Source organism: Poecilia reticulata, chromosome 22 (genome assembly GCF_904066995.2).
Source record: "Poecilia reticulata chromosome 22, P_reticulata-male-v2, whole genome shotgun sequence".
Taxonomy (NCBI): Eukaryota; Metazoa; Chordata; class Actinopteri; order Cyprinodontiformes; family Poeciliidae; genus Poecilia; species Poecilia reticulata.
In genome coordinates, this window is record NC_088851.1 from 1,814,133 (window position 1) to 1,832,379 (window position 18,247).

The 18,247-nt window shown below is 39.0% G+C and overlaps 1 protein-coding gene across 10 annotated transcripts in view; it reads left to right on the top strand.

Annotated features, from left to right (window-relative positions):
• The window catches only part of akap6 (A kinase (PRKA) anchor protein 6), a 224,321-nt gene extending 206,692 nt beyond the window's left edge, over nt 1–17,629 (top strand). For 9 of the 10 annotated variants that reach the window (XM_081603033.1, XM_081603032.1, XM_081603034.1 and 6 more), the window contains 4 exons: nt 3,307–6,255; nt 6,894–8,111; nt 10,285–10,379; nt 12,982–17,629. In XM_081603033.1, the coding sequence (XP_081459159.1) occupies nt 3,307–6,255; nt 6,894–8,111; nt 10,285–10,350 (4,233 nt within the window). In that variant the 3' untranslated portion in view covers nt 10,351–10,379; nt 12,982–17,629. The remainder of the gene's footprint in view (nt 1–3,306; nt 6,256–6,893; nt 8,112–10,284; nt 10,380–12,981) is intronic. The other variant, XM_081603036.1, reaches the window with a different exon arrangement.
• The last annotated feature ends 618 nt before the right edge of the window (nt 17,630–18,247 follow it).

The window sequence follows — 18,247 nt, forward strand, 5'->3', positions numbered from 1 at the left end:
TTTTCCGACATTTTATCCTCTGATGTTCTATTGGATTAAAATATGTGATAACAATTTAACTACGCAAACTGCAGTATTAATCTGTTTGAACAACCTGATGTTCTGATGTTACCAGCAGAACATGTCAGAGAAAATAAATGTTGTTTTTAAAATGAGCCCACCTTCAAATAACACTTTATTTGAAGGGGGGTGAATAAGACTGACATGACACTTTCATAAACATGACATAACACCTGACATGAACATGAATAAACCTTCATGAATATTTATGACTGTTGTCATAAAGCGTCATTTGGTAAATTATGACACTTTTAATACAAAGTTGACATTATTCAAAATGTCTTTGTTATGACAACTTGACATTAACCAAGAAATCATTACTGTTTAAACTTTACCTTTAATAACTTAAAATTACCTAATTTTTAAAGTGCAATCAGTAATACTTTTATAATAAATTTATATCAGTGTCATGATGGTCTTATTCACCCCCCTTCAAATGAAGTGTTACCCAAATGACTAATAATAGCAAACAAATATATTTATATGCTATTTATTATTTAGCCCAATGTCAAGTCAAAAATAGAACAGGAAGAAGTAAAAAACATGAAGTGAAAAACTCAGAATTCCTACCCCAGTGTTTCTTTATCAAAATGGTCCCACATTCCCTATTGTATTTATATGTATTCATGTAAAGATTGGTGTGGTTTTTCTATACGTAGCTAAATATTACAAAATATTTTAGTGTGTATTCACACTTGAGTAAGTATGTGACATACCTAAGCATTGTAACCCATGCACAAATCCATAGGATACACCTACAAAAATGTACTGGCACTCATTTTATACACATAAACATACAGCCTGCAAATTATCCCTAAATTATTTTCTAGATTTTCTTTCTCAAAGCAGATACATTTTCAAAATCAAAACATTTCCAGCCCCTAAAACTGTTATTGTAAGTTCAGTTTCAGGCCAACAAACATTTACGGCATATTTAAAAGCATCAGGCTTTTTGGGGGCTGCACAGTTGGTCGTGCTGTTGTTTCGCAGCAAGAAGGTTGTGGGTTTGAATCCTCACCCAGGGCCTTTGGATTCTGCAAGTTCTGCTTGTGCATGTGTGGGTTCTCTCCAGATACACCAGCTTTCTACCACAGGCCTAAAACTTGATTAACTGGTCTCTCTAAAATGTCCTTAAAGCTGGAGCATGTAACTTTTAAAATTTTCTTTTTTTTTTCTTTTTTTTTTACATATTGCTAAAACAATCAGCATGTTGTGACAGTATAAAATGAGACAACTAATCTGTGAAAAGATCAATCTACTCCACCTCTGCCTTGAGCTACTGTTGCCGTCTGAAAAAATGCACCACCCCCGACCAAAAACAACCAATCAGAGGTAGGAGGGGGGGGCGCTGAGGGCTGTCAATCAACCCCATGTTCTTGCTGCTAAATGGGCTAATGGCAAAGAAACAATTTAATGGCAAAGAAACAAAGTGGTCATTTTTAACTGGCTAAGCTTAGTTAGATTTATCAACATTCCTGTTCCTACATGCCATACATCTGCTCTTTAATTATGTATTGCAAATTCTCACCACTTGAAATTGCAAACTGACCAGCTCTGTTCCTTAGCCAGTTCTGCCAGTGGCCTGCTCTCAGCTCTAATCAAGTAATCTACTTGTAAAACAAGGTTTGACTTACTGGCAGATAAAAGGAGCGACTTCACTCTTTACTTGCAATTCAGCCATAAACTGATGTTACGGGGTGTTTCTAGAAATGGAAACAATTCCATCAAAACTTTCTAGAAGGTTTTTAACATTGATTGGATTAAGCTAACAGGAATGCTGCCTTTTCAACAATGAAGGTTTCTCGAATGCATCTAGAGCGCAAAACTCAGTTCATTCATTATCCACAACTCCCTTATCAGCACATTGGTTAATAAACACAAGTCTAATAGAAATTCATTAAGTACAGCCATAACTACGTAAACTCACGCCGTCTGAAACACACACACTAACACACACGCTTAGACAACTAGTTTATTAGATTAATAGGCTATGAATGGCTAATACGAATTACCCCCCTCTCTTGTTAACGAGACGTAGAGCAATTTGTATAATTATGTCTGGGGCAGGGAAGGTTTCCTGTGTCTAAGCATATTTTTAGACAGCCAAGCTTTCTGAAGGCTTTGATTACGTATTTACCATGGGATTTTCAGCTTGGCGCTCTTCCTCTCAGAAGTTGTTTTTGAATAATTCATTGCTTTGTTCCAGAGTGGAATAATTTGTGTTGAGACTTATGAGTAGTTTCTGTGGAGTAGGTTGATTTCACTTTTTTTTCATGTTGTTTGTTGTACATGACCCTAGAACATGCTTTCTTCAGAGTTTGGTATCTTTTTAACTTGAGAAGAGACACTGATTTCAAAGCAGAAAAAAACATGTCTTTTGAAACAAATTGGTGCCAAAGCAGGATACCATAAACTGAAGAATAACAATAATTCATCAGTTCTTTATTCACAAATGACCATGACACCACACAGTCAAAGGCAATTTAAGTCAAATTCATATTTTTACAATTTGTACAAAACTTTAATCTATAACACATTTTTTATATTGAAGTTTGAAGTTTTACCAACAAGTGGAAGAAAAGCAGCATCATGCAGGATATGGATTTATCGACCAATCTTTTTTTTATCTCTTCTTCATCTGTTATCAGATTCTTGTTTATCAAATAAATCAAAGTCCTGAACACCACAAGGTTCAACTGGAACACCTGCTTTAGCTTTCTCCAGAAGTTTCTTCTTTGTTTCATTTTCTTCATAGCATTTAACTTGTCCTATGTTTACCAAACTAATACTAAATGAAACACATCTCTCAGTAATAGCTACATCCTTGGGAATTTCTGAACATAGATAGGGCTGATAGTTTGATAAACACACTCTTGCACTCACTTCAAAAACAAAGACTGAAGGTGTCCTGTTCTGAGTGATGTGGGACGTACTGAGGACGTCTCACTGGAGCCAGTAAAACTTCCTGGAGTCAGAGAACAATGGGAAACATGGATTTTAATATGTCATTGCTCCTCTATTGCTGAGTATATCTAAGACAGTCACAAGTTTGTGTGGCTTGAGTACTTTATGAATTCAATTTAGTTCAGGTTAGTTTATTTATATAGTGTTAAATCATAACACACATTGTTTCAAGACACTTAGCAAAAAAGTCACTTCAATCCAGTCATTCAAAGTACATTCAAGCTATTCCTGGCAATCAAAATGCAAGCTTTCAAACATTTTCTTTTTCTCTTTTTCTTGTAGGTTAATGGAAACATTCTGGAAACTGGCCTAGTGGATCTCCACCAGATTAGCCCTGTGTCAGTGGCTTCAGTGACAGTGCCACCAGAGGACTCCTGGGAATGGGATGAAACAGATATGTCGGTCATGGAAGCAGAGCGACTAGATGTACCACAGCCTGACCTTACAACCAACCTCCCCACAGCCTTGCAATCAAGTCTGCCATCAAACAATATTTTGGCCAATGACAATCAACCTGTTGAGATTCAAACTGATATCAAGGCCACTCAGTTAAAAGAGTTGTCTAATTTGAAGAACGGATCCTCAATAGATGTTAACTCCCATTCCCCACCAAACAATAATGTATATCAAGTGTACAGCCTCCACAGTATTGAGTTATGCAAGCAGCCGGTGTTTCCACTTCCTTCCACATTAATGCACATAAATAAACCTGTTAAAAACAAAGATCATTTTTTGCTGAAGAGCATTAGTAAGGATTCCTCCTTGTCCTCCATTGAATCTCTCCCAGACCTCCTGGGAGGTTTGATGTCAAGTAGCCAACAACGAGATAGGATCAGTGAATTTTGTAATAGGGAAAGTGAGGGTGGCAGAAGGAGCGGTCAGTCGGAAAATAGTCTACGATCAGATTGTGAGAGCGGGATTGTAAGTGACAATGGAGATTCAGAGACATCGTCAAACTCTGGAGTACAAGGAAAGAAAGAGGATCAGGGGATAGAGAGACAGGAGAAAAGAGACCAGAGGAAAGGTGAAATTACACAAGAACATTATAGTTTAGCTCTGGAAAAGAACTGCATTTCCCCTTATAAAAAGAGCAAGAAGCAAATTTCTACGAATTTGGAAGAATGGAGAAGGAATGAGCTGAGATGTGAAATAAAAAGAAACAAGGAGAAGAAGAGGTGTAAACAGGGTGGGGGGGAGGCAGTGGATATCCTGATAAACGGACATGGGATTCTGACACCGGCAAACTCTGACTCTGACATTGATGTGAAAGGACTTGATGACTCTAAGATGTTCATGTCCCAGAGGGACAACACAGAGTGTGACCCTGACCAGTATAATAGTTCAGAGACTCCCCCTGCTCTCAACAGCAGGACATCAAGTCCTATTTTGTCTCAGAGCTCTTCTTTGGAGTCTCTATTGGCTCTGGGTATCGACTTATTCCCCTCCAAAGAACGGCTGCATCATAGCGTCTCTTTGGAGAGCTGCCTTAATCCATGCCACAGCCCTGACAAGGAGGCGGTGGGCAGTCTCACAAGTCCCGATGAGATGAACTCGGGCCAGGACAAAGACCAAGATAGAATTAATCTAAGACCAAGCATGGATACTGAAACAGAGGCATCTTCTGGAGAGCTTAGCCAAAGAACTCTTGATCTCCTGAAACGTTTGGAGAACATTCAGAATCCTTTGGTTGGGAAGATGACCCGAAGTGTTTCTGACATGTCAATTCAAAGCAGCATCCCACAAAAGAACTACTTCCCTGTTTCACCGTCTTTAGGTGGTCAACACACTCCACTCTCCAGGATGCTTAGCACTTCATGGAAAAGACAACCATCGCTAATCAATGAAAACTTATCAAAAATATCACTAACTGAACTGAGTAGCACAGAGGACTCGTCTGTGGGGTCTGAGGATTTTGTTGTGCTCAGAAACCAGCATCCTCTTTTCCTAGATCCAAACATAGCAACCAGTTCCAGCCCTCGTAGGAAACATTGTCACAACGGCAACAGGGGAGGTAAAGGTGTAGATGAGTCGGATGCTGCTAGTTTAAGCATGGTGGTCAATGTTTCATGTACATCAGCATGCACAGATGAAGATGAAGATGACAGTGATCTGCTTTCATCCTCCACACTGACGCTCACTGAAGAGGAACTTGGTGTTCGGGATGAACAAGATGGAGATGATGACAGGGTTGATGGTGTGTCTTCTGGGAATGAGGAGGATGAGGATAATGATGAAGATGACATGGAAACATCCTATGAGTTGGGGCTTGAGTGCATGAAGAGGGAGTTACAGAGCTGGATACGACCTCCTCGTACCTCTGTATCCTCCTCATTCAAATCAGAAGCAGGCCTTCTGGATGAGCTGCAGTGTGGAAGTGCTCCACCTTCCGCCTTCCCATATTCACGTGCACAGTTAATGGATACCAGTGACAAAGCTGGTGGCAATACAAGTAGAAAGGAAAGAGAAGATGAGACCAGACTTAATGTGACTAGAAGTTACATCAGCCAATTTGTCGATGATGTGGAGAATGGAAACATCGACCACAGCTGTCTGCAAGGAAAAGATGAAGATGATGAACTACTCCAGGAAGAGTCTGGCTTGTTCACTCAGAAGAGAGACACATTAAGGGACTTTTACGTGAACACCAAAACAGAAGACCAAGTTGAAGATGTTGGCAACTTGAGAGCTGAAATGGATTCAGTTTCAACAAGTCATATTTGCTCACCGTCCAGTGAGCTCCATCCCTTCTCTTCCAAGCGTACTTCCTGTTTGGTGGGAGAGCTGAGAGGGGAGCTTCCCTGTCACAGTGCCTCACTTCCTTCACCCCCTTTGCTGTCTCCAGTCAACTGCAGATCCCACAATACACTGGACAACAACCTTCCAATTGCTGGAGGACGGAAAGCCATCACAATTCAAGAGAAGTTTAAGTTCTCATCGTTGGTCACAGAAGAGACAAAGAGGGAAGTCAGAGCAAAAGATTCATCTCTGCCATACAAAAAAGGGCACAAATCCCACGCTTCCTGCTGCAGCCCCTTCCTCCTGTCGGCCTCGCCACTCAGTGTTGATGAAAGCAAGAAGGAGAATGTTCATGACTTTGTAATGGAGATTATTGACATGGCCTCTGTAGCACTGAAAAGCAAAGAGAACCAGTCAGATGGAGCAACCCAGAGGGAGACCAGTGGGTCTGTCCCAGACCAGTCCTCCACCTCACTAGCACACATCCGAGACAAGGTAGAACTTTAATTCTACAGAATAATCAGATTCACACAGTGTCTACCACACAATTGTTGGATGACTAATGTAAAAACATCTGACGTAAATTAATATGAGTTTGAAGCTGTCCTATTTGACCTGGTATATTCTGTGCATTTCAAAGACAAATTATTTCAAAGGAAAGTTATCTGTCTTCATTTGTTTATTCAGTTGAAGTAATTCAATAAATCGCATCATGGATCAGAACTTTGAGGGTGTAATTATTAATTTCTTCAGTAAGTAAAGCAATCTAAAAGTTCATTAGTTTTCAGTTCACATTTTTTAAAAGGCAAAGAGAAATCACGCAGAAAACATTGTCATAATGTAAAACATTAATATGTAAATAAAGATTTTATGGTGTGATAGTTACAATGAAATACAAACAGAGAATGATCAAAGTTGTATATATATCCTATTCTTGGCTGAACTTTTCTATTTAATTTTAGTAATTCTTAGTTTAAAATCAGATTTCACTTCAGATTAGCTTTAATTAAAGCATCAAAATAAGGCATTTGTGTATGTGGCTCTCAGTGACTATCAATATTGCTTATTCTTACTTCAGATCCTCTACTTAGAAACCAGTACCAAGCAACAAACTGTTCATTTTCTTCCTTCAGGTGCTTGAACACTCCCATAGGCCTCTGCATCTTCGGAAGGGAGATTTCTACTCCTACCTGTCTCTCTCCTCTCATGACAGCGACTGTGGTGAGGTCAGTCAGTGTGCAGAGGACAAGAGTTTGACCCCTGTGCCCTACAGCATCCCATCCTATTGCACATCGACACCAACTCCAAACAGTCCAAGCCCTGAGCTGTTTCCCAACACCAAAGTGGCAATGTCTTCCTTTCAGTCAGCTCAATTGAGCAGATGCTCTTCCCCTAGCCTGACTGCCAAGGAGTACATCGGCAGTCTGGATTTGAAGTGTTTTGACGGTGAATCTGCCAGCGTCTCAGATGGAAGCCGAGTGGAGCAGCAGTCTTCTAGCCCCTCTCTGTCTGTACCCACCAGTCCTGACTTCAGGAATGAGGAGACGCTGTTTGAAGCCTGTACAGAGGAAGTTTACCTTGGGCCACCTTTGTGCTACAGCATAGTGATCAAAAAGAAACCTCAACCCTCTTACCATAAACTGTGTTTGGAGACCTCATTGGCTGGTGGCTGTGAGCTGAATGAAAATGCACCTTGTTTGTCCCAAGAGGGAAAAAGTTCTAAACTGGACAATATGCAGACGGACGACTTGTTCTCGACACAAGGCTCTGGCTCCACGAATGAGACCCAGAACTTCTACCGTCCTGAACCTTGTTACAGCTTATTTTCCACCTCTTCGCTCTTAAGAAGCAACTTCAGTTCTTCAGGTGACAACCTATTTTCTCCTCTACCTGTGTCGACTGAGGCAATGGAAGAAAAGCTCGGTGAAGACCTGTACCTCGCCTCTGATGGTGTTGTAGGAAAAGTCTCGACTGCTGTGAGTGTCAGCACGCCGCAGGAGGAGAGAAGTCGTAATGAGGGGCCTTCTTATCTTAATCCCTGGGTGCGTGTCGCCCTGATAGACTCCTTTGCCACAGAATGTTTGGCAGATACTAAAACGCTTGAATCCAATATGGGCACCGTAATGACCAAGATAAGTGTCTGCAGCTCTGCTACAAATCCCTCAAAAGAGCCAGCCACCGCCGCCACGCGTATTAATCCCAAAATTAACTGCTCAGCGATGAGAAGGCCTGATAGGGAGGAGGGGAAGAGGAGCAAAGAGGCAGATACTCGATGGGCAGAGGAGGAGGAGAAGAGGAGAAAGGGCTGGAGCGCTTCGCAGCAAGAAGCAAAGTCTGCCCTGGTGAAACAGGTTAGTGTTCCATGTATTTGCACTATCTCCAGACATTATACAGCGTCTTGATACTGGACTCCACTTTTATGCTTTGGGTATTAGTTTTAGTCAAGCCCGTCAGTGGGAATGAAGGCAGTGAAACTGTGCTTTCTCTTTATTTTGTTTCTCAAGTCAGACGTATTTTCCTTTCCCTCTGCTCCCTCTGAGCGTTCTTTGTCTTTCATGCTGTGCTGTCTTTTGGTGTTCCTTTATGTTTGTATTCACTATCCTCCTTAATCATCTCTCCATCCAGAAAACACCCATCACATACACGAGGTAACTCTGACTTGCACTGGTCTTATTTCCTCCTCTTCATCCCTTTTATGACTTCTTTTGTAATATGTCATCTCCCCTTTTTGTTTATCACCTTTGTCCATCCTCTTCACTGTCTTTCTGTTTTAGGTGTGTTTATTGTTTTAATCACTGACTCATTAGTGAAAATAACAATGATGTTTAATAAAGAAAATTAATCTAATTAGATGCTTAAGATACAAATATTTGTCCCCAGAAAATATACACTCAGTATTGATAACATTTACAAAGTGACTTACAAAATGTATTATAATTTTTGCACTTTTTCCTTAATGTGTATATATTTTAGCAATTTGTGTATTTAATGTTTAAGGTCAAAATGAGTTAGCAGTGCTATCCATTCTTTTCTTCAGAGGATTGGTAAAGGTTTGTCTTTTTTACTGGTGATGTCTTATAATGCTTAATCGTCATGAAGAGGAAAAAAAGCAGGTTTCTCACTTTACATTTTGTTTTTGTACATGTAAGGTCATGAAACGCATCACTGCCTGAGAACTTGCTTTTCTTACCATTTCTTATGTTATTAATGGATGGTGTCATCTTTTTTAAATCAGACACACAGGAAGATATTGCTTCATGTGAGACGGATTTATGTTGTTCAAGAAACAAAGTAAAGTTAAATGCTACACTGGTGATTGGTAAACTTCCAACTGCATGTCAAGAAGATCAAAGTTGCAGTTTGACTCAGTATTAGTAGGTCTTGGCACCACAGTGGACTTTTGGATTTTCAGTAAAATGATTTTCCCAGATTCTTGGTTTTTTACTCAAACAGCACAAGAAGCAGAGTGTGTTAGCACACTATATAAAAGTGGGATTTTCTATCATAATACTAATAATACAAAAAATTGCAAATACTGTAAATAAATGATAAAAACAAATGGATATATTAGATTTTTTCTGGAATCACATGTAGTCTACTGAAACCATACATGCATCTGATTATAACAATCAGCTTTTCCTCCTCCTGACTGTGCCTTAACATCCTGTCCATGGGTTCCACAAACAAGACTGTGGAGGAAAAGCAGCCACTTCTACTTTTCTACCATCAACCACTTAACTGTCATTTTGGTTATCCAAGGTTAGCACAACACAACCGAAATGTCAAAACGTCTCAAAAAGAAATGAAGACTGTTTTGCAGGACATCTCCCATCAGTATGTATTAGGATGAAAGACCAGCACTCCCCGATCTGTCCACCATTCCTCAAGAATACCAAGATCTATAGGAAGAATATGACAGTTGTAAATGGTCAATTAATACATTAGAAATCTAATCATTAAAAAAATGTTTATTTATGCACTGGCAGTAACAAGTAATTGAATCCTACAGAACCAAGTGGTACAGAGTGGCCTAATAGTAATGATAAGACAATAATAATCAGTAAGGAATGCCATGTTAAGACAGGAACAAGTCACCAGAGCAGCAACTCAGAAAAATAATAAAAACCATGGATTGCTGAGGAAACAGGAATTTTTGTTTTTACAAAATATACAAAGTAAGGTCATGAAGAAAGCCCCCCATGCTTTAACTTACAGTTTGAGAGGTTTGTAAAGGTAAACTTGATGGTTGAATTCAGCTTGTTTACTGAGTAAGTCGGAGAATCTGTGAAAAAGTCCACTGTGGTGCCAAGACCTGCTAATACTGAGTCAAACTGCAACTTTATCAGAGGTGTTGATCTATCATTACCTGAAAGAATTCTGGTAATGCCCATCATCTGTTTGATTTAAAAGCATTCCATTGTTTTTGCTGCTCTTTTTAAATTTCATATCTTTTTGCTCCTTGTCCTTTTTTGTCTTACATTCTGCTATCTGTGTGTCTTTCTGTATTTCCTACTCGTGATGTAGGCGGGATTTTGGCCAGTTCTCGGTCACAGCGTTGGAGCAACACAGGATGAAGCAAACCCTCAGTGAGGACTCCTTCTCAGATGAGAGCAGTCAGAGTATGTTAACATGTAACATCCTGGTACTGTGTGGATGAGATTTTTATAAAATCACACCTGCTTAAAAATAGAATCAAAATCTTTTTTTTGTGGAAATACAACCAGGCTTTACATCTCAGTTCATCTCCGTTCAAGTCTGTTCCTTTCCATGTGCTTTAGAATCCAACAGACTCACCAACAAAACAGGCAGTTTCTTTTGTCAGTGCTTCAACTATGGATCCATCCAGATTTCAGTTCTCACCCAGTGATTACATGCCAGTTTTAAATTACTTTCTGATTATTTATTCACTTTCATTGACATGTGTTACAAAATGGGTTCCACATATTCCTGGTCCTTAATATAGATTTTAAAAACTGAATTAGAATTAGCTACAGTTGAATAATTTTGATAAGTAGATAGTAAAATTATTCTTGTTTCCTTTTTCAAATGTGTTAAAATATAAGCAGAAACGGAACATGAACAAAAGGACGTTACTGACAGTCTGTGTGTGTGGGGGGGTGTGTGCGTGCGTGTGTGTGTGTGTGTTTTAGTGTATGATGTGTGCACCCTATGGGTGCCTCCAGGGCTAAGCAAAACCTCCTGCCCTCATACTCTAAACACACAAATGTGCACCTGCACATCCACACACACCCCTGAGGGCAGGGCATGAGAGTCCAGGTAGAAGCTATGACAGCCCAACAGCTGCGGGTTAGACAGACACACTACTCACAATCACACACACGCAAACACACGCACACACACAACAGAGGACAAACTTACATAGGCACTTATATGCAAAGAACCAGAAAACCAAATCCCAGTGAAAACGCACAGTGGATGTAGCGCTGCGACGAGGGACACACACTTCACCATCATCCAGACATCATATCTGTGATGCGTATAGCTGGTCCTGACCTCCATGACGTGGCTGAGTCTAGCCCACCTGTTCACACACAAACACACACAAACCCACTGTACACACAAACACAGGTGCAATTAAAGCAATCGTGAATGCAACTCATGATGTGCTCTGTGACCCAGACAGCAGAAGGTCTACAGCAAAACACACAGGAGAGTATAGGAGTGTGTGTAGTGTTCAGGTTTTATCACTGACTTGCATATAAAAAGTTTCACCAGACAAAAGCCTCAAAAATAAATCAAAATAAATAATACACAGACATGTTAAAAACTTTCATTTAGTGAATGAAAGCATAGATTATATTTATTTAATGCTAAATTGAATATATTTAACATTTAATTTTTTTAAATATTGTGCATACATCTGTATTATATTGTATCACTTCAGTGACGAGATCTAAACAATATCCATGAAACTATGCAGACTGCTACAAACATTTGTGAAGGAATAGGAATCTCTAATGGTGCGTTCACACCAAACGCATTTTGACTGTCAGGTGCATCTGGTTTACATTCAGCGTTTATGTGGAGGTGCTTTAGGGCCATTGCGGTGCCTTTCGAGCAAATAGAGCGATGCAATTTGAGCCGCTTAGGCCGGCATCCTGCATGTTTTAGTTGCTCAAAATGCATTTGGTGTGAACGCACCAAAAGTGCACACGTGTCAACTTGAAGCGTCAGAGGAGTTTTTGATGCGCGTAACGCGTTTGGCGTGAACGCACTGTAAGAACTCTTTGGTGTCTTTGAACAAAGATCACCATTTTAATGCAAAGCTTCATGGAATTAGTTCCCCTGACCAAGCTTCTGCATCACCTAGTGCAATGCAACGCGTCAGAAGAATCAGTGCCACCAGTGTTCTGTTTGCCAATTCAAAGGAGGAGTCTGGATTTATATTTGGGGCAGAACATCTTCTCTGACCTGGGGAGGACATTCACCCTCTTCTGGCTCAAGATCATGCTCTCGTATTTAGAGTTGCTTATTATCATCCAGACCACTTCAGACTTGACTGCAAACTGCTCCAGAGACACTAACACCTGGAGATCACGGTCTGATGAGGTCATCAGGACCACATCAGCTGCAAAAAATAGAGGTCCCCAAAACGGATCTTCTCAACACTTTGGCTGACCATAAAGGTTATGGTCTGACTTACTGCTGGCAATGCAGACAGATAAAGTTCTGACTCCTTGCTTTTAAAGTAATGGGACCGGACTTTTGTGTTTATGCACCAAACCTTAGTTCAGATTATTCTCCTTTCTGGGACGTGGAGGTGAAGAGGCTCCTGGTGGGACTCACTTGTTCTGCTGAGGGACTTCAATGTGAGACCCGTAGAAAATAAGTACATTTTGGAAAATTATTTACTTCCAACTTTGTGGAAGTTTACTATGGAGAAATTTGACTAGAACAGCTTTGAACTTGGAGCCTAGAACTTGGTGCCGAAATTCACCCATCACTTTCTGCCAGGTGTGTGTTTGGAAGAATGTTAATTAATTCCCATAAGTGTATTACTTAACCCTGTGTTAAGCCCTTCTGAAGAATTTATTAAGCCAAAGCGAGTGGGCAGACATCATAGGGATGGATTGTTTTCCATGAGAAGGCAGGCAAACATAGACTTTTGGCAGTAAAGGTTTCATATGTAAAAATTGAAAGCGTACTATGTTTACTATTTTCACTAACATGAAATTAAATAATCTTTTCTATTTCCTTCAGAGACCATCTGGGTTGGGTGCAGGAGTCTGAAGGATGCAGTTGCAGGTCTCTCTGGTTCGATGTTCTCTGAGCGTCTCCCTCTGTGCTTCTGCAGACTGCTACCTGCCGGATCTTTGTCTTCTGACTCAACTCACATCTGGTGTCAGGAGGACTTTCACTGGAGCTGCACAGGTTGGGTTTGGCCCTGATGAGTTGGTGAATTTATGATCATGAAGCAGTTTTAAAGACGTTTCCTGAGGATATTTCGAGGTTCTCTGCGCTCTTGCTTGAATGTAGAATTTAAATGCATGTACACTTAGTAAAAAAGTAATTGACTTATTTAAAGGTCTGACAGATTTTTTGAATATTCAAGGGAATAAGTAAACATTTTAGATCATTTAGTGTGCAATCACCTTTTTCAGGGAGGCTCCAAGAAAAAAATACTTCTCCATAGGAGTACTTAGTCAGACATTAGTCCCAATCCATGTTCCATTGCTCACATTGAAGTGGGCTAAACCTATTGTGTCCTACAGTTTAAGTAACTGAAATATTTCCTTGGGATTATTTTGTATTAACCTTGCTTTCAGTGAAAAAATGACATTGTCTTTTCAAGTATGATTGTCAACATCTAAAAAAAATCCAAAATGTTTTGGTCTTGAAATTGTGCTATTTTGACCCTTTTCCTGAATTTGGGCTTTGAGACACTGATACCAAACATCACCTGATCGTTGAGTTGTTTGACCATTTGCAATAGCACATTCAAACCAAATGGAACAAAAAAGAAAAACCTAAATGACTGTTTCCATTCCTTTACAAAGATAGTTGTGAAGCTGAAACACAAAGAGAATGCAGCTTTTCAATATATATTGAAATTGTTTTATGTTTTTGTCCCTCACCCTCCCATCAGGACATGATGCAGGAGAGGACAGCAGTGGGCGAACATTTGCAGAATATAAACTTCCTAGTTTTTCACAATATGTTACCTTATAAAGTATAAAGTTCCAGTCAGTTCCAGTTTCTAAAGCTCTAGCTTCTGAACCATTGATTGGTAGACTTCAGAGTTTCATTGCAGTTTAGAGTGTTGATGTAATCAGCTTTGGTAAATTTCTTGATTTATAAAAATTGTGCCTCATTTGCATAGTGAGAGGTTTCATCACACACTGAAAATCTTCACACAGTAAGTAGTTCTTTACTAAAGGTATCATGTTTTGCAATGAAAATAAGAACAGGTGAACAAGAGCTGAACTATAACAGGCCAGCTAATATTAAACGACACCTGGATTCTTCATTTAACCATCAGAACCAACTCTACGGAGACCAGTGGAGCTCCATTAGCCCCCCGCTACCACAGACATGGTGACCCGTGTTGCTACCATAACAACTGCTAAGCAAAGGCCTGCCACACATCCAGAATGTGACCAATGTCTAATCCTTCCATCAGTATTTAATATTTAGGGAAAAGGGAAATTTGGGCTAAATAATACTTTTATTTAAAAAAAAACAAAACAAAAAAAAAACAGCAACTTGAGATCAACTGAATTGACTCTCCTTCAAGTCCATAACATAGATACTAAAAGTTATGCAAAAATATTTATAGAATTATGTATGCTGCTTTGTATGGTGCCTTGCAAAAGTACGTACACCCAATAAGCATTTTCATATTGCTACATTTACAACCACATACGTGTAGGTATTTTATTATTTTATGTGATAGATTAAGACATAGTAATGAAGTGGAAAGAAAAAAAACATACATAATTTGGTTTGAATTTGGATCTTACTCTTTCTCTTACTGTTTTACTCTGAAACCCCTGGATAAAATGTAATGCTATGAAAAACAGCCCAGTTGATAAACAGACCAGCCTTTGGTAAAATTACTCTCAGTATAAAAGCAGGTCAGTTGTGGAAGGAAACCTTTGAAGACAACCAGAGAGCTGCAGGAGGCATGTTGTCATGGACGCAGATATCGGAATAAAAGGCTGAGGAGAATAAACATTTAAACAATTTAGTTTTAAAGTCTTGGTGAGGCGTCAACTAAATGTAAATGAACAAAACACAATGACACAGTTGGGAAAAATCAAGCTAGAGGTTGAATACTTTAAGATGTAAACTTTCATAATCTGAGAGAGAGGAAACCTGGGTGAAAGATTTAGAAGGAAACTTGAGTTTTAAATGGTTAAAATGAGGTGGTGACTGAACAACTTCTGTGAGTTTCAGAGCAACTTTTGTCAGATTAAATGTTCAAATTGGTTTTCTATGCGTTTTTGTTATATAAGATAGTGTTGGAATGATCTTAAGTTGCAAATGAAGTTTGCTTTGTTTGGGGTTTTTTCAGTTCTTTGCCCTCGCTGCTTTCAAAAATAGTGTTATATTAATTTTGTAAAAAAAAAAAATTTAAATAAAAAAAAGATTTCTGGACAGGCCCAGAGTACTACAAAACGTCTGGCTTAGATCAGAGATTGTCCATGTGTTGCAATGACCTGGTCAAAGTTCATACTTGAATCTAAGTGAGATCTGGGATGTTTGCAGATGTTTTTCATCCAATCTGAATGAACAGAATCAGTAAAAAAAACTTAAATCAGTCCAAACTGCTCTCTTCAGTGCTGTAACTATTCCACAAAGCACACACTAAAAAATTAATACGCCACACTTTTCAGATTTGTGTTTTATTAAAAAATGTATTGTAGATCCATAAAGTTTTCCTTCTACTTCACATATATGCTGTACTTTGTGTTGATGTATTAAATAAAATGTGGATAAAGCAGATTAAACTTTTGGATTGTAGCCTGACAAGATGTGAAAAGGGTGTACATACTTTATCAAAGCACTGTAATGTTTTTAGGGAACAATAAACTGTAACCTGGAAGCTGCGATGAAGGTCAGACTCCAGAACAGCTTGGTCTTTCTCTAAAATGTACAGCAGGAAAGGAAACGGCAGAGTGCAGTGGACGCCCTCTAGTTCATGGACCTTCATGTGGAAAGTAACTCCTAAATATTCAAGAAAAATCTGGCTCTTCACTGAGTATTTTTTAGTACATTTCTAAAATATTCTAAAGAAAAAGCAGTTTGAGAAGTTAAATCACATCAGCGCAGTGCTGCTCTGTATTTTTGCTTGGTACTGATTGAACCTCCATTAGAGGAAATAAGGAAGACAGTATTGATGTTCTTCTGCTGCAGTGCTAACACTGGCTCCACTGAGGGCATTAATGCATATGCAAGATATGTTTGGACTTAAAACTATTAAAACAGGCATTTCTTAGCAATTTCAGGAGAAGTGTCAAGTTTTAGTGGATTTTAGCTATCCACAGGCGGCTGTGGTCACTAACGTTGACAATACTGGGGGCCCACTGTGTAGATGAGAGCACGGTCTGGCAGGACAATGAAGTCAAATAGTGAAGTTGAACTTATATTAAAAGTTAGCAATTCCTTCTTTTGTTTCCTTTTTCTTTCTTCCCTCCTTCCTTCCTTCTCTGTATTCTACCACAAATCTCTGATGAACTCAGTAAGACATTATTACCCTGTATGCCGTTCTTGACGCTGCCGTTGTGAACACTGATCTATTTCCTGTATGCACTCCTTAAACTACGCACTGTACAACCAATGTGCTGCTTGCTTCATACCTGTAGGTCTTTGTCTAGATTTGTAAAAGATTTCAGGATTCACTTGGTAAAACTCATGACCTAGAGTCACAGAAATGGCCTCCTCGTCTGTGTTTGAGATGTTTGACTCAGTAGACATGTTCTCTATGGACATCACTTTAAGAATAATGAAAGACTTGAAATAAAGTTCTGTTTCTGATGCAGGGAAAACTTCTGACTGAACGGAGACAGTGTCAGCACTCTCCCCATGTTCACCTTTTCAGCTCTGGTAAAACTTTATGTGATTTGAACTGAAATCTGTTTCACTTTGGATTTAACACTAATTGTATGTTATCAGGACACAGAATGTCTGGATTTTACCAGTTTGCTTGTTTTTTTAATTATTATTATTTCAGCAGCTGACTGAGGAATTATGATTTTTCCAGAACATTTCGTATTTGTATTCTGCTGGGATGTGAAAGTCATTTTCTTTTTACCTTAAAGCATGTGGAACCAAATATTTTCACTCCTTGCTTACAGTAGCTTCACCAAACTGCAGGGTGAAATAATTGTCTTTTAAATGGTGTTTTATCTATGCAACACAACCAAAGTTAGCGAGAGCTAAAGCAGCGTTGTGTATGAGTAAAGGTTCACTGATGCGCGTTGTGTTAATACTTCTTGGATTCTGTAACATTTATTATTTGTGTTTTTGTTCTTAAGCAGCTCCTGGTATGATGAGCAGTGATTGAAGTGGGACTGTTTTCCAGAGGCGTGGAAGGATGACAGGGTGTGAAGGGTTTTAGTATACTTCTGTGCCTTGCTCTGCTTTTATTCTCATACCTTTTGTTATTTCAGAACGCGTCTCCCTGTTAGTGAATAAACAACAATCAACAGAGAATAAAATAAACACAAGAGACCTGTTGAAAATTCAGTGTACAAAGCACAGGAGGAACTCTAGTCGTATGTGTTTTACTGTGTATTTCATTTGTGATATGGGTTTTCTTTATTACCAATAGGAGCTTGACTGCATGGTTTCTGCTGACTATATTGTAAAACTAACTGCTGAAAAATAAACTTTACCGGAAATAAAATCATGAGATGTGATTTTTTGGGGGTAATTTTATTATTGTGTCAACCGTAATATGAGACTGTGTTTCAAATCAAAAACAAATATGGAGTATATAAATATCATAATGTCAGTATTAGTTTTATTAAGTAACAATGGAAAGAGACAAAAAGAGGCTGTGAAAACATCCATACTTACTGGAGGTAAGACCTTCTTCCGATGGTTCCTTGAACCAAGATCAGAGCGGAAATCTTTCAGTGTGGCTTTAAAATTAGCTAACATTTTATATCCTATAGATGATATGGATGAAACTGTCAATATATGCAATGTTTAGGACCTTGAAGTTGTCAATAGCAGAGATTGATTACTTGAAAACATTTTTGAGCTTTTATTTTGAATGGTAATGAATCATTTAGAACTTGGTGAGCTTTTCAAGTGTTTCATAAGTATCTCATACTCAGCTGTAATAGTGTTAAGCATGACACTGACCTCAGCCAACTGGATAACTCATCAGCTTTATTAAGGTGAATGTTTACGCCTTGGTTTCTCTCTAAAACTTAAAATGTTTTGAAAGAAAGATTCTGCTGTCGCCTTGATTGTGTAATGTTCTACAAACTGCTGTTTTCCACAGGCTCCTGGTGAG